This window comes from Leiobunum rupestre, chromosome 5 (assembly GCF_980474605.1).
Source record: "Leiobunum rupestre chromosome 5, qqLeiRupe1.1.hap1, whole genome shotgun sequence".
Lineage (NCBI taxonomy): Eukaryota > Metazoa > Arthropoda > Arachnida > Opiliones > Sclerosomatidae > Leiobunum > Leiobunum rupestre.
Window position 1 is genome coordinate 23324138 of NC_143388.1, and position 16859 is coordinate 23340996.

Here is a 16859-nt window from a genome sequence, read left to right on the forward strand (position 1 = left end):
GCCGGGTTACTTGGACTGCTGTGTGCTCGTCGTTCCCCTACACACAATATAGAAGAAGCGAATTGAGCAGTTAGCACATATTGTCACGAATAGATAATTTGACCATAAATTATGAAAGCCTGATTTTGAAGGTTAAAAATGTTAAGTGACTAGTTTTTTAATTAAACTACCTAGGCTCTACTGGCCTACTCAATTAGAGAAAGAGTATATCGTGTAATCGAAAGAATTCCCGTTTGTTCTTAGTTGTCTCGATACGTTCTTGAATGTACTCAATCCAAAAGGCATATTTTTTCCCAAATTTGTTTTCTGGACCCAACAAAACCATGATTATAAACAGAGAAATAGTTAGAAAACCTCAAGTTAATGAATCCATGTTTTGAAATCGGGTAGTTGAGATTCCAGCAAAATAATAATTGTTCGAACTTTCTTTAGGATTTTTACGTTGTGCTGCTTTCTCCTTGCGAACTGGACGCCACCATGAAGATGATTCTTCAAGTACCGATATGGGCGCAGAGGGTCATCTATATCCAAGGCTCCGCTCTCAAGGACACCGACCTTACCAGAGCTAGGTATTTGCGTCGCTCGGACCAGACTGAATCTATGACGTCGCTAGGGTCCGCAACAACCCTAGCGTCGTCATTGTACAATCCGCGAAGGAATTACCATAGTGGCTTCATATCCAATTCCTTTCTTTGCTTAGAATGAATGCTGCAGAAGCTTGTTTTATATTAGCGGCTAGAAACTACAATGATCGAAGCGCTGCTGTAAGTTTTCATTTTATGCCATTAGTACTTCACGGGATTCGGGGGGTTTCGTAGACACGAAAGAAATGATTATCGCGATTGTTATGCTTAACAAAATTTTAAAAATGTGAACAGGATGAACACACGATACTGCGTTCGTGGGCAGTTCGCGACTTTGCGCCAAACGTGCCACAGTACGTCCAGATTTTCCGTCCCGAAAACAAAGTTCACGTTGCTTTCGCTGGTACGAACTAGTCCAACTATTACGTAATTAGTAAAGTTAATTAGTTTATTAAACGTAATTGTGCGTTTTTGGCTCTCAGAACACGTGGTGTGTGAAGATGAGTTCAAATATGCCTTACTGGCCAACAACTGTTTGTGTCCGGGGACCTCAACGTTGGTCACTCTGCTTCTGCACACGTCGAGGGGCCAAGAAGGACAAACCTCGGCCGAAGAGTGGCACCGACATTATGGAAAGTGTTCCGGAAACGAAATCTATCATATCCGCTTGATGGATAGTCGATTCTTTGGCGAATATGAGGGGAAAAGTTTCACGTACGCGTCCTTTCATTCTCACAGAAAGTACGTGTTGCAACTATTTTAAAATACACTCATACCAAACGATTCGCGGATATGTTAACCTTATTCCTTACATAAAGATCTTTCGAAAGAGTACCAACATGCCTATATTATTTGTAAGAACAAATTAAACATTTAAAAGCGCCACCTACTTTTAAAATCTCTATTAAACTGTATACTGTTGGTACTCGTTCAAAAGCTTTTGACGATACGAAATCGAATATGGACTGTTCGCGTTAATAAGCGTAATTTATTTTAAGGTACGGAGTGGCCTTAGTCGGGGTGCAGTCTGACGTCAGAGGAACCTGGCCTATCATGTTGAATCCGGGTCCTTCTTACGTCATGAAAGGTTCCGATATTTGCTTCTATATGAACATCACCAAAGAAGAAAATAGCGCGTTCTTACCCGCCAACGCGAATGGCGACGTTGACGAGAAAGTATCGACCAAGGCGCCAGGCGGCGTTGGCGAGTTGAGTCGCGAAACGAAAAAACCTCCCGAATACGAAAGGAAAAGAAAACCATCAACAGGTGAGTCTCCGCCGGTCACGTCACGCTACGCTTCCGAACGAGCTGTTTTACTTAATCCTTTTCGGCGCACGCAGATAGCTTAGTGCACCTGGGTAACTCGCCATTCAAGTCGAAGCTCAGTTTCGGTCTTCACAAGAAGAAACCTGGATTCCATTTGGAAGTTCCGAAACACGATGGCCAGCTGCCCAGTTCCGGGGACAGTAGCGCCAGTGACGCGCCACCGCCTCCCCGAGGCAGACGCCCGAGTATCGCCCCTGTACCCGCCATGTTTGGCCAGCAAGACAGCGTAGATTTGGACGCGGACGACGACAGTCAGGAGGACCAACTGGAGGAAGAGGAGGAAAAGTACTTGGATATTCCTTGGATCACTCCCGCCGAAACTTGCGAGTAAGTATCTGTACGGAGGAAAAAGTGTAAGGAGTCGCGTTGTAAAACAATTTTACCACGACGGCAGTGAGATAATGAAGGCTCTCCAAAAAGGGGGTAAGCACCAGGTATTTTTTCGCGAGATGACTCCAATGAGAGAACGGCAGCAGTATTCGTAGCTTGCTCGTGGGTGGGGATTGTGTTCGTTGCCGTGGTAACGCGTATAGGTCAGCCATGACATTAAGATGCGAATGGTGGTCACGTGATTATTTCCCACAATCGTGTGGCGTTTAACCACGTGATCTGTGACGTTTCAAGGTGGGGCTTAGCTACGACGTATATCTACGACGCTACGAGCAAGCAGCCAATATTATGTGGTTATTACGTCTTTACACCTCTTCGCGTACCCAAAAAGACCCGGTGTCGACCGTTTTTCGCAGCCCCCATTATGTCGCAGGCGTAAGTAAAATTGTCTTACTATATGACTGCCAACCTTTTATCCGTGGCTTCGACGCCACCTCTGATGTAATGATGGGGTTACTGAGCGTCATTGTTTTCCGACAGAATCGTGAAAGGTTTTCCACCGGTAGCACCGTATGTCGGTGTCAGTCCGACGTTGTGTTACCTGCTCAGGGACAAGAAGCCCCTTTGCTGTCTTCAACTAGCCCAGGTGTGCGAGCATTGCCCATTCCGTAACGCCAAAGAGCACAACTGGCCCAATCAGTGCATTATCCTGGCGGCCGACTACGCCAGTAATGGCATCTACAACTTCATAGTTCCGTTACGCGCCCATTTTCACAGCCCACACACGTTAAGGCCGATTATCTTACTGCTCGAAAGGAGGCCCCACCCGGCCTTTTTAGACGCCATCTGTTGGTTTCCGTTGATATACTGGATGCAGGGCTCTATCGACAAGTACGTACCAGTTTTTCAACGATAAGATTAAGTGAAATTTTAACCGATTTTGAACACCTCAGTTTAGATGATCTACTTAGAGCCGGAATTAACTTAGCCGATAGTGTTGTTGTTGTAAATAAAGAATCCACAAATTCCGCCGAAGAAGACTATTTGGCCGATTGCAACACGATAGTCGCTGTACAAACTATGTTTAAGTAAGGTCTTTTAAGAGACATTTACAAACCATGTGTGTACGCGAACAATCAGCGACAAATAAGCTTTCGAAAGAGTACAAACACGTGTAGTTTCCTACGAAAAATAAAAGTAAAAATGTAAAAGCGCCACCTATAATATTAAAAAATAACATCAATTAAAACCTACCTTGTAGGTACTCTTACGAAAGCTCACGATTAGATAAATTCTACTGTAAGAAAATAAAACGGATAATAGTTCAATATTTACCGTTTTACTATTTTTAGGCTATTCCCGAGCGTTAGAATCATAACGGAATTGAGTCAGTCCAGCAACATGAGGTTCATGCAGTTCAGAGCGTTCGACGCTTACGCCTTGCATCTTTCCAAAATGGAGAAACGCGAGCGAGATCGGGGATCTCACATTTCCTACATGTTTCGACTTCCGTTCGCCGCTGGTAGCGTTTTTAGCGCTAGCATGCTCGACACACTTTTATATCAGGTAATATTTCATTTATTTTTCAACCTAATAAAGAACCTATTTACGCAAGGGAGAACCGGGAAATTTAAAAGTTTCAATTCCATGTAGTCCTACCAATAAATAACATCATACATTCCGACCTTACGCGAATGATTAATAAATAAGCAATCAATACACGCAGAATTATCGTGTATTGATTGCTTATTTATTAGTCCTACCAAGTTAATTTACTTTTGTAAGAGTCCGCCATCTATTGATCGAAATCAAAAGTATTAACTATATGAATGAAATATATTTAATGTGATATTACAAAATATAAGTGTAAAGAAAAATAAATATTTAAGAATATTTCGTATTCCGTTCAAGAGATGTCGCTCTAGACCTAATATAAAGATGGAGCCGGAAATGGGGAGGAGCGTAGGTGTAACAACGTAACACCGGAGCTATAATCTGCAGATCTAAGTTCTTCCTTGCGTCAATCACTTCTCGCCCTAATACATAATATCCAATTCTATTTAGACAAACCCAGTTTGCCCTATAAATCTTATATTGAAAAGAGACAGGTTTTCGTGATAAATGTGGCTGGTGGCCAGACCTCCTCGAGCTTTACCGATAAAGGTGTCATTCATCATTTTACTCTTTGCAGGCCTTTGTCAAAGACTACATGATAACTTTCGTCAGGTTACTTCTTGGTATTGATCAAGCTCCCGGCTCTGGTTTTCTATCCTCCGTGAGTTATCTATATTTTTATGATTTTCTCTTATCGCAAATAGACTACCGTGTGAAAAATATATCTCCACTCGCTTACGGGTAAATAAAATCTTTGTACCTTACGTTAGGTAATTTTTCTTTATAAAATATTGCGAGCGTGAAAAATAAATGTTCTGGAAATTGCAGAAATTTATCGTTCCTTAGCTCAGGACTGCCAACTTCAGTTTATCGGCTAAAGTTATTGTTTTGCCCATTCTGCTAACCTTTTCTTGTGTTTAAATTGACGGTATGGCCTTAGGAATTGGGTAGAGTTTACGTCTATGCTGTTACATACACTATGAAGATTTATATACCCCTGTACAGTTGAATAAATCGATTCATAAATTGGCCACGGATATAACGCCATTAAAGAGCTGATTTTTACATATCCCAACTCCTATCAGATGGCGCCAACAGCCTGAAAAATAATAAATTATAAGTTATATAAAATCCATGAAAAATATCTTTAAGCGTTCCATTTTACGTCGAATTTTTCTTGAATTTTTAGTTTTTACATAATGCATCGCGTAGAATTATCTTAGACGTTTTTTATTGCAATAAATCAGAATATATTAAATATCCTCCAATACGTTTAAATTGCCACCATCTAGTATGAGTAAAAGCATTGAAATCGAACCTCTAATGGCTTCTCTATGATAGTGTTCGTTTCCCTGTAAGTGATTTATAAATTTGTCTAACAATTTTCTATTGATATATTCAATAAAAACGGTGGAATCCATATGATTTAGAAAAGTTTAGTTTTGTGTTGGTATATTGTCTAACCGTTATTTTTGTTTGTTGACGATTGACAAAATAGTTTAACGAATGTAATTTAGAAACATGCAAATTCAACCTACAAGTATTTAATATTTTTCTCCAAAAAATGGTTTTAAAAAAGCTAGTTTAGACTTCTGTTAGTAATCTGAGATATATATGAAAACCAAATTTGATTTACTAAACCCCAGGCTAGTCTCATTTGATTTAAATCAATTATTTAAAAAAATATTTAAATAGGGATTTAATTTAAATTATTGGAAAAAATAGTCGATTTAAATCATCTATTATTATGTATTTATGGAAATGAACAAAAATGCTTGTCACTATGAAAATTCGGTTCAAAATTATTTCAAGTACTAATTAAATTTAATTCAGATTAATTTAAATTTTTGGTTTACTTTCAATCGCACGCAAATTATAAAATTTTCAAGGAAAAAAGACGTTAAATGTTCAAAATAAAATTAAAATAAGAAAAATCTATAAAACCAGATTTAAATCAAATTTAGAAACAAAAAAGTCACAAACCTTGCTTAATAGACCTAGTCTAAAAAGAGTATTAGCCGTGTAGTAAAATCATAAGCCTAAATGGGAGCCGAAGCTCACTAATAAATTTGGAATGAGGCTGCTGGCAACACTTTCTTGCTACGGATGCTTAAATGTAAACGGCCCCCATTGACTTTTCCCAATGGGGGCTTTGGCCCCGCCGCCCCCATGGGATCGGCGACACTGATCAACCCTAAGTTTGAAACGCGCATAGCACCTTTTGTACCACCACTGGACGGGCGAAAAAGAAGAAATCAGGCGATAGTATCGGCACCTGGTAGAGATAAATTGAAGCTTCTTCCTTCCCCCTTTCTCTCTCTACGCACCTCTCTCTTACTAAAGCAGCTGGCATCATGCATTGCGGGACGCGTTACGTTTCTCTTTTCCACCACCGGGGGGATTTAGCGCTGTACTTTCGACAGTCGTTAGCTTGAACCATTGAGTTGGGAATATTAATCTAGAGATCCAATCAAATCTGCTCCCCGCGAAACCAGTTTTTGAAAATGACGAATGTGTCGTCTCCTCTAAAATGACGAGAAAACGTTATCATATGACCCGTGGCGCCATCCATTATTTTTGAAAAACAAAATCTTTTTGCCGGAAAACGCGTCTTATTTGAACGAACCATCGAGAGATAGACGGCGCCACGGGTAGAATGATAACGTTTTCTCGTCATTTGGAAGCAGACGACGGTATGCTTATTTTTAAAAACTTGTTTCGCGAAATACTGAAATCCGACGTTTCGATTGGACCTCTAGATTAATATTCCCAACTCAATGGCTTGAACCAACACTGCCTTTCGATTCAAACTTAGGGTTGATAGGCTTATGGTAAAATGTATATTGTATACTTGTGTTTAACGTGTTGTGATCGATTTTGAAGCTTCGATTTTTTTTTGTCGTGGCACAAGATGAGGATTTTAAAAGACGATTTATGGATCCGGACGTACGGACGACTTTATCAGAAACTGTGTTCTTCCACCTGTGAAATTCCCATTGGCATTTACAGGACTCTCAGCTCAGCCGCGTCGGAGGCATCGTCGGTAAAGCTTTTCTTCTCTTTAGAGAGACATTTTTCAAAGTTTCCAAAGCTTTTTTAGATTCTTTCTTAAGGCCTGTTCACACGGGCAAACATTGTCACTCCATGTGAATAGTGAATGGAGTAAAGGTTTCCACAATATAATAATAGCTAGGTTTTATAGGCTTCGTGCGTAGTTTAAATTTTGGGTCATAAGTATCGCTGCCTACCGACCGAGTTTTAAATTAAATATATGAAAGCTGTCTGCATAACAGCTGAAAGTTCAACCGGAAAACCTAGAAATTTAAAAGGTGTCTGCTATTTCTTCACATATTTGGTTTACGGATGTGAAGGCAGATGGCGCTATATTTCCTAATCTCGAAGCCTGTAGGGAGTATTTAACTTCCATATTTATGGTCGATCAACGAATTTCATATTTTTAATACCAGTTTTAAGAGAATCTAGGAATAATTAGCGTGAGTTACGATATTTGGAGTATAGCCCTAGCGGAGAACGATTAAGCTTTCCTAAATAGTCCCTCGTGGCGTGAGAGTCTAGAACTCCTTTTTAAAAACAAGTTTTAGTTCTTACTAACAGGCGATTTTTCGATTTAGTTTCTACTCCAGGGCTGCGCTACTGACTAAGCAACGTATAGCAATTGCTTAGAGCCCACGCTTTCTAAGGGCCCGATTGTAAAGGTAGGTTTATATTAGGAAAAATAAAATGCTTCAGTTGGGCCGGTTAGCAAACTTGGCGTAGGGCCCGGAAAACTGCTCCCTCCCACGCACAAGCTTGGCTTATGTGGGTTAGGGAGATGTAATATTAATTGTAAATTAAGTTAAGTTAGCAAAATCATGGCATAAATAAATTATTATTATTATTATTATTATTATTATTATTATTATTAGAAGGCAGGGTGACCACACTTTCCATATTTTATAATTTTTCCTATATTTCGATTGTTTTCCTATAGTTTCTTATAATTGGTCCATTTTACAATATCTTCCTATTTTTTTATTTTGTCTTCTGTTTTAAAATTAAAATGTAATATTACCTTAATACATATATCTAATCACAAAGTCTGTGATGTTTTCATATTAAATGTGATATTATTATTAAAAAGCATGCGTTTTATCTTTATTAAAATTATTCTTATAATTTCCTATAAATTAACTGAACGTTCCTAATATTTCCTATAAATTCACTGAACGTTCCTAATATTTCCTATAAATTCACTGAACTTTACTATAATTTCCTATAAGTTAACTGAACGTTCCTATAATTTCCTATAAATTCACTGAATGTTCCTATAATTTCCTATAAATTCACTGAACGTTCCTATAATTTCCTATAAATTCACTGAACGTTCCTATAATTTCCTATAAATTCACTGAACGTTCCTATAATTTCCTATAAATTCACTGAATGTTCCTATAATTTCCTATAAATTCACTGAATGTTCCTATAATTTCCTATAAATTCACTGAATGATCCTATAATTTCCTATAAATTCACTGAACGTTACTATAATTTCCTATAAATTCACTGAACGTTCCTATAATTTCCTATAAATTCACTGAACGTTCCTATAATTTCCTATGATAAAATACGCGAAAAAGTAGATAAGTCCATAATAAAAAGGGATAATATAGCTAAAACCTAAACAAATTTGAAGAAAATTAAAAACTTACTAATAACTCGTACCGATAGGTCTTCGAGCAACGCGAAACTCGGATCAAATAGATCTTCGAGTAATAAACTAAATTAAAAATAAATAAAATAGCCAGATATTCCAACGGTAGACTTATCTACTTTTTCGCGTATTTTATCATCCTTCTCACAGGCCATAGGTGGTTTCTTCTAACTTTACTTATCCTATAATTTCCTATATTTACCTAATAATTACTCCTATAATTTGCTATAAAATTACTATGAATTTCCTATTTTTCCTATAAAAAATTGGAGGGTTTCCTGTGGTCACCCTGTAGAAGTTAGATGGTGTTAGGCTGTTAGCAGATAATGTTTCGATTTAGTTCATACTTCCTTTAACAATTTTTTTCGTCGTTTAAACGCACTCTCGCCAGCTGAATTTTCTCACATAGGTAGCTTTTAGTTGTTTTATGAAAAAGAGATGGCGATGGAGTGTATCGCGACGCGTGCTACGAGCTATTCCAATCTCACTTCAATCTTCATTGTGAAAGTCGAACCTTAGAGTAAAAGTATATGTGGGAAGGAATGAACTATACGCCCCGAAGAGTTAGAAATCAGTCACTCCAGGGGGCTGAAAATCCTCTCTCCGCTACCTTTGGCTGTACAGCGTAGTTAGAGAAACCTCCGCTACTCTCATTGCCGCTACTATCTAATGGAGAAAATTGAAAGAAAATAAGTAGTCCCGAACTCGACGCTAACACAAATTTTGAGCTTGCGAGAGTGCGTTTAAGCGCGCTAAATTTCACCAACGTTTCGCGGAACGTGTAAATGAAAACGCAACGAGATTTGTCAACTCGATATAAAAACTATTTTCAGCAACAAAATTGGGCCAAAAATATTGCCTCGTGTGAACAGGCCTTTATAATGGAGAGTTATTTTTACTCTAAAGAGAGTATCGTTGACAGTTATCACTTTTCTTTCGCAGCACATATCCTTAGATTTACTAGAAGACGATCGGTCGATAATTCATTCGGACATCGAGCGACAGGAAATTAGTAACTTGGTCCGCAATCGGATGCAAGATTTAGGACTTCCCACGGAAGATTATGGTCAGAAATTACCCATTTAGCCGATTCCAACCTAACATAGACACTAGCGCATGATAGCTGCGATTGTGGCGCCATCTCTAAATGTATTACTAAACTATTAATTAGTACCGACTGCGGGATTCTAGAAGAGAATGTCCGCTTAATTGTGGTTCAGAAACCAATCTAGAGATGGCGGTAATGTTATTACAAACGCACGTCTGTTATGACAAGAATTGCATCTCTAATAAATTATGAACGATCAAGGGTGGAATCGGCATATTAATGTAATTAACTTTGTTGAGAGATTAAGTAGCCTTGTTTATTTGATCGTAGATGATGTGTCTGAGAAGAGAAACAGTTTATCGTTCGTCATGATCAACCCGAGTTGCGATTTGAAGTTGGAAGAAGGTGATATCATGTAAGTTCTCCGATATTAAAGCAACTGCCGGTTCTATAATTGCCACGTGTATTATGATAGGGCCCTTGTTAATAGAGATGGCAATGAATCTATCCGATTCTTCGAATAAACGACTCTTCTGGGGAGCGTGGTGCCACCTTTTAAAGCAATTGTAGGCTCTATCATTGCCACCTGTATTATGAAAAGGCCCCTGTTATTAGAGATGGCCATGAATCTATCCAATTCTTCGAATAAACGACTTTACTGGAGAGCGTGGTGCCATCTGTTAAAGCAACTGTAGGCTCTATCATTGCCACCTGTATTATGATAAGGCCCTTGTTAATAGAGATGGCAATGAATCTATCCGATTCTTCGAATAAACGACTTTACTGGAGAGCGTGGTGCCATCTGTTAATGGCAAAGGAAGCTAAAATTCAAAATAGCGAAACGATAACGTCGTCAGAGAAGCAATGTAGAGTATTATAACTAGACAACTTATGCTCTACTTGTTAGTGGACTTTAACCTAAATTATATATCCCTTATAAAATATATTATTAGAAATTATATAATTAACATTATTGTCAAATTTACAAACGAGCCAATACACTTTTATGTCCCGCCTTTTGCGTCAAAATGTAGCTTAATTATCTTGTTTAGAATTCGACGCTAGTGACATCTGTGAAAAAGAGCTACTTCACGTCGAGCCGACACTTGCTTTAAACATAGACTACAGATCTATGGGCTTTTTACCCATGTCTTTGGTTGGAATAGAAAGGTTTGGGTAATCGTAAAAAGAACCCAAAAATATACCTAGAGCCTGGTCATAGACACTTTTCAGGATCAAATTTTATTTGATTTTTTGGCGTGAGGCCAGGGGAAACCGGATATGATTTTGTAGCGCCACCTATTTTTTGTTTCAAATATCGTTTGTCGTATTCGTCTGCTATTTTTGGGAATATCACTAACAGGCCGGTTTGTTTGCCCCCGTATAGAACTATAAAAAATATTTACTTCCGTTTTGCAATATCAGGCGCCGCCAGGTGGCTACGTTAAAGGGTATTTTTGCTTTTTTTCCGCTCGTAGTACATCCTTTAATTTATTCCATGATAAGGGATTGATGTTCCGTTATCGTTTCAGATTTCTAATCAGGCCGAGTCCCATCTCCAGCAAGCGTATATTTATGAACCGCGGGTCAGTTAGGGTCAAGTCACCGAGGCATCGGAGGCGAGGAGAGAGGAGGGCCGCTAACATCCCGGCGGCCACTTGCCCCATCACGCCTGCGAACCCCAATTCGACTCCCCAATCGACAACATCTGATCCCTTTGTGAGCGTTTTCATTTCGTCGCGCCAAAATCAGTCACTAGATGACGCGTCAAAAGGAGAACTTCTCGAAAATGGGAACATTAGAATACCCATCAACGGTAATATAGGCGTAGAAATCACGCCGCCTGCCGAACCGGTTTCGGGGACGGTAGTGTAGTTTAATTCATATTTCGCGAATCGCGAGCGTTGTTACACTTTTTCCTAAGATATAAATTAAAAAACACTTGGCGTTTGTATCGACGAAATATAAACATTTCGAATACTTACCAAGGATTATGAAATCTCAAAACCATAAATAACACTAAACGGGAGAAAAGACGCGTTTTCGAATTTCGCGGGGTTCTCCAGCCCTAAAAGAGAAACAAAAAAAGCGCAAAAGGGCTGGACATAAGCCAAAAATATATAATGTTGAAATATCGTTCGGTGGTGAGATTGTTAACAAAATGGTTAAAACAAAAGCGTTTTCAAAATTTAGCTTTAAGAAAATCAACGCGGTTTTTTAATGTAAATACGAAATCATTCATACGACGAAAGATAACTATTACGCTTATAAAAAATATAAAAACAATCATTACCAAGGCTTAACAAACCTAATTAAAAAAAGTGTGCTATAACTTTTATTCTTTATAGAATAGCTTTACAAAATTGAAAAGAAAGTAAAAATATAATATAAAGAAACAAAAAATATATATTAAAGTGCTGTACTGGATCTATATAAATATTAAATATCACATCCAGAAATTATCAAGTTAGGATATTTTTAGGACTTGGTTCTATTATACCCATCACCATCTTCATCATCTTAGGCAAAAAAAAATGTAAATTTCCAAAAAAAATATCGGCAATTCCAAAAGATAAAATGGTGCAACTCGAAAAAGCTGAAACAAAAAAAAGTTAAGTATGTGATACAATGAAATAAGCTTTGTTTCAAGTTTAAAATACTCAAAAAAAAAAACTTAAAAATTATTCTATTTATCTCGTTCTTTAATTTTTGACGAGCGTTTACATTAGCTCAATGGCAGTTTCTATTTATATTTAATTTAAGCTTTTAAAAATTAAAGCACAAACGTTTAAAAAAACTAAATATATGAAAGATTGCAGTGATCTTTTTGAGGCCTTAAAACTTAAAAATAAAAGTTAAAAGAAAAAATGTTAAATACATTTTTAGGAGTATACAAATTTTCTCAATAGCGAAGTACTTGTTTATAAGTTATAGTACTAATTTTAGAACTTATTAAAATTGAATTTAAATTTCACCCTTATTTTTAAAATAATTCTTAATAAAAAAATTATTTTAATTTACTATAACGAAAGAAGTAAAAATGTTTAGAATTTGTTAGGATTTAAAGGGAATATAACCTGCAAAGCAATCTTTATGGAAGATCCTTTAAATTTTTCAAATATCCCTGTACAGTGGCGCCAAACATTTCTAAAGCCAAAGGCAAGAGCGGCCAGAGCCGCGAACGTTGGTGTTCCACACCAAATACCTGAGGTTATATTCCCTTTAAGATGAGGGATATATTTAACATCAAACTTGCTATTTCGTTCTCAGATACTCTGGAAAACTTCAAATTTGGGGCCCATAACCACATTGTCAAAATCTTTAAAACAAAAAAAATTGTTACATAACTATGTATATATTATAATTGTATATAGATTGGTTTTCCAGTTTCCATAATGTTCAGATGAAGATCTTAGTCGCTAATTTACTAAAATAACCGCATATTTAAATCCTGTGAGATTTCGCACAAAACATCCCATGTCATTGTAGTTAGGCACGCAAAGTGCTAGAAAAAATAATCTGAATTTTCGCACAGCTAACGAGGATTGTACCGGTATTCCTAATCTATTATATAAAATAAATTTTTATACAAAGTATGGATAAATTTTTCTCATTTGTAAAAGACGTTATTGAGAGAAAAATATTGTCCTTCAGAGACCAACATATTTTAATCCTCTCCTCAATGTTAATTAAGTGGGTGGCGGAGTGGTTAGCACTTTCGCCTCGCAGCAAAAGGAGCCAGGTTCGATCCCAGCTTGTAGCACTGGGTGCAAAACTCGGAACTACTCCTACTGCGTTGAGTTGGAAAGTTCTCTCCCCATTGGTTTAAGGGGTTTTCCCTTCCATAAAAACTTGTTGATGTTAAAGGTAATACATGTAGGTAATGTAGGGCGCTGTTGGGTCGCGTGACATGAAGGGTTTGCCACCATCCTCCTACGCATTGTAACCCGGCCACCTGAATTAATCGCTTTAAAAGTCGTTTGATTACATAGGCCTAATGTGGTGCCTTGGTTATTAGCCTAGCTCATTATTGTTATAATTTTTTTGGTTAACAGTGGGGCAGGCCAGCCAAGCTCTTGCAACTAAGAGCCCTATCTCAGAAGAGAATCGAAGTATTTGCTTAATCGAGACGTCAGAAACCTCATTGGTTTCCAGCTGATGCATAACCAAGGTGCTCGAACCTCTAAGCCGAGTAGTGTACACACCTACACTGTACATGCAGTCTCGTCCACGACCCTACAGGCCCGGTAAATACGAGGCTAACGGTAATAGTTATAGTGTAGGGAGCTGTTGGCTTGCGTGGCATGAAGGGCTTGCCACCACCCTTCTACGCATTGTAACCCAGACACCTGTTCAAAGACATTAAAAGTCGCTAGATGACTTGGGCCTAAGGTGGTGGCAAGGGTATTAGCCTAGCTGATTATTATACGATCATCACTCACACCAATCAGATGAAGATGCCTATTGAGAGGGCAGTGGTCAGTGAGATGGCCAGTAATCAGCCTATAGGCCGAGACAGCGAGAGTTAACTCTCTAGCCCAGCTGCCCGAAATTCCAGGAATGCGCTCCTTGGCCTGTCTTCGACCGTCAGTCTTAACCCAAATTATCCGAAATAAGATTTCGAACCAGGATAGAGGGGATTGGGATTGCTGATTTAGGACCTCACCTCCGCCCCTTTCTTAGCCAAGGCATCAGCTTACTTATTACCTTTATGCCCCCTATGTTCAGGGACCAAAAAGATCGCATTAATTTATAAGGAAGGGAGAGATCATCATTCTGTAGTAGGTAAGGTTTTTAACAAATTCTTGTCAAGAAGACTGTATTACTATCTTCATAAGAGAGGTTTGATGAAACTAGCCCAATATGGGTTCAAACATGACCGCTCTACGACGCATGCTTTACATAACATCGTCGATAATGTTAAGCATAATAAAGAGAGTAATCTGCACACTAGTCTAATCTCCCTTGACATAGACGGGGCCTTTGACAATGTCTGGGTTCCGGGGGTCCTGTCAAGACTTCAGCAGGTTGCTTGTCATAGCAACGGAGTATCATCTATTGATGTAGGCGGTAGTGTTCTTAGCAAATCCCTCGCCATGGGGTGTCCGCATTGATTTTGTAGCGAGTGCGATTCAGGCCTTTGCAGATGACCTGGACAAGGAGATCAAAGTTCAATTGTTAAGAATAGGGTCGTATGGGGTAGTTACAGAAAGCCCAAGGTTCGTAAAAAAGGGTACTACTAGGGCGTCACAAAACCACAAGGGGTATTTTTGACAAAAATCTGAGCGGAGCGAGCTAGCGACAATATATATAATTAAAATATTGAACACACATTTAAAGAAATTAAGGTAATAACTTTATATCATAGTAGTTTCAGCTTCTCCAGTTCTTTTTTTACTAATGACTTTCAAAAGTCGTTCTAAATTTGGAGGGCGAAAGGTAATTGCACAAAATATTTTAAAATTTCCATTATAAAATTTCCGTTTGCCATTATAAAATTTCCATCATAATATTACGTTTTTCATTATAAAATTACGTCTGCCTTCCGTTTCTAATATATTCTTAGACGTTCCCTTTGCAATTCTGGGGCGCGACCGCTTACAACCACCAAATCAACCCGCTTCCCTACTCCGTCGACGGCTTGCAAAACACCCGTCAAAAAGGCAGCCGTTGATTTCAATACTTCTCCGGCCCACAAAACTACTACTCCGGCCCACAAAACGCCCGTTAAAAAGGCAGCCGCCCCTCCAGCAAAGTAACTATATTTCCCGTTAATGAATTTCTAAAATATGGAATTTTTTTTTATTAAATAACGTTATTCTAAAAGGAGAAACTTTTCGGACGATCTGGAGTTTAACGAATTCGACAAATTGGCCAGTTCGATACCGTTCACTTTAAAGTCTGGGGAAACTGTGATGAAATTAGGGAGAAGAGTAGTTGAGGTAGAGGAAACTGGCAGTGGTGGTATACCCATTGAAGTTTTAGATGTCATGAGTTTTATTTTAAATAAGTTGAAATAAGAGTGTAAATAAATGTGTAATCCAATCGTAGAATAAAAATCAAAAAATTCGAAATGGTTTTATTTAGTCTTTACCTATCTACCCCTTTTCTCTAGCATCCCCTCGGAGCGCGAACGGACAAAATTTCCACCAGTTCTCGCTCTGTCTCTCTTCTGCTAACGCTGGCCTCTAACACCCCCTCTAGCGGCCCCCTACCATCCCCCTCCACTTCTCTGCAAAACATTTCCGTAAAACTCGCTCCTATCCCCGTCTAGCGCCCCCCTACCCTTGCTCTCACAACCCGTGGCTCGTACCATTCCTCTTTCTCTTGCGCCCCCCCCCCTCCTTTGAAACTTACTAACGGACGGACGGACAAAACTTTCCCATAGTACTCGCTGCTAAGAGAGCTCCGCTCGTTCCGCTCAATAAGGTTGCCTCGATCGCACGGTTTTTTATCAAAATATTGCTAGGAAAAATTGTGACGTCACCCAGAGGAGATCGTATTGAAAATCAACGGAGGCTCATCTGGCTGAAGTCATCAATTTTAACTCGTACATAAATTTTTTCAAACATCTTCTTGGTCGAGACCCCCTTGGTTTGGGACGAGAGGGAAAGACGAGTTTTTGAGTAATTTTCATGGGAGAAAAGGGTACCACGGTAATTCTCGCATGGGAAAAAGGGGAAGGGGTGCCTTACTGGGGTGGTTCGACTATAAGGAAAAGGGTACAACGGAAATTATCGCATGGGGAAAAGGGAGAGGGGTGCCTTACTGGGGTGGTTCAACTATGGGGAAAAGGGTACCACGGAAATTATTGCATGGGGAAAAGGGGGAGGGGTGCCTTACTGGGGCATTTTAGGTAACGAGAGAGTGGATTCGCTGGCCAAGGGCGCATTAATTAATCAGGTTATCCATTCTATTAAACCCGATAAGGGCAGTATTAAAAATATTTATATGTATCGCCATTACTGGTGCTATGAGAACTGCTCCCAGCGCTTCCCTTCAAATTATTTTAAATATTCGAACGCTTCATCTTTTTGTAGAGGCTGTTGTGGGTGGATATACGTCCAATCTTAATGGTTGGTGGTCGCCTATTAACTTGGATAGTAGTCACAGTCTATCAGCACAAAATTGGTCGGTAAATGGTCATAGTCGGCAGCCGACAAAATGCCTACGCTTCCTAAAGTCATTCATGGCTGACTGTTTAGTCTCAACGTCTGGTGTGGAATATTTAGCAACCATTTAATT

General features: G+C 38.8%; 1 protein-coding gene across 6 annotated transcripts in view; it reads left to right on the forward strand.

Annotated features, from left to right (window-relative positions):
* Nucleotides 1–13170, forward strand: part of SLO2 (slowpoke 2) — a 231383-nt gene extending 218213 nt beyond the window's left edge. For all 6 annotated transcript variants that reach the window (XM_090175921.1, XM_090175918.1, XM_090175917.1 and 3 more), the window contains 14 exons: nt 433–569; nt 701–764; nt 879–987; nt 1067–1325; nt 1583–1851; nt 1926–2238; nt 2782–3132; nt 3195–3329; nt 3594–3807; nt 4433–4516; nt 6767–6898; nt 9509–9632; nt 9945–10029; nt 11147–13170. In XM_090175921.1, coding sequence (XP_090032047.1) covers nt 433–569; nt 701–764; nt 879–987; nt 1067–1325; nt 1583–1851; nt 1926–2238; nt 2782–3132; nt 3195–3329; nt 3594–3807; nt 4433–4516; nt 6767–6898; nt 9509–9632; nt 9945–10029; nt 11147–11489 — 2619 coding nt within the window. In that variant the 3' untranslated portion in view covers nt 11490–13170. The remainder of the gene's footprint in view (nt 1–432; nt 570–700; nt 765–878; nt 988–1066; nt 1326–1582; nt 1852–1925; nt 2239–2781; nt 3133–3194; nt 3330–3593; nt 3808–4432; nt 4517–6766; nt 6899–9508; nt 9633–9944; nt 10030–11146) is intronic.
* The last annotated feature ends 3689 nt before the right edge of the window (nt 13171–16859 follow it).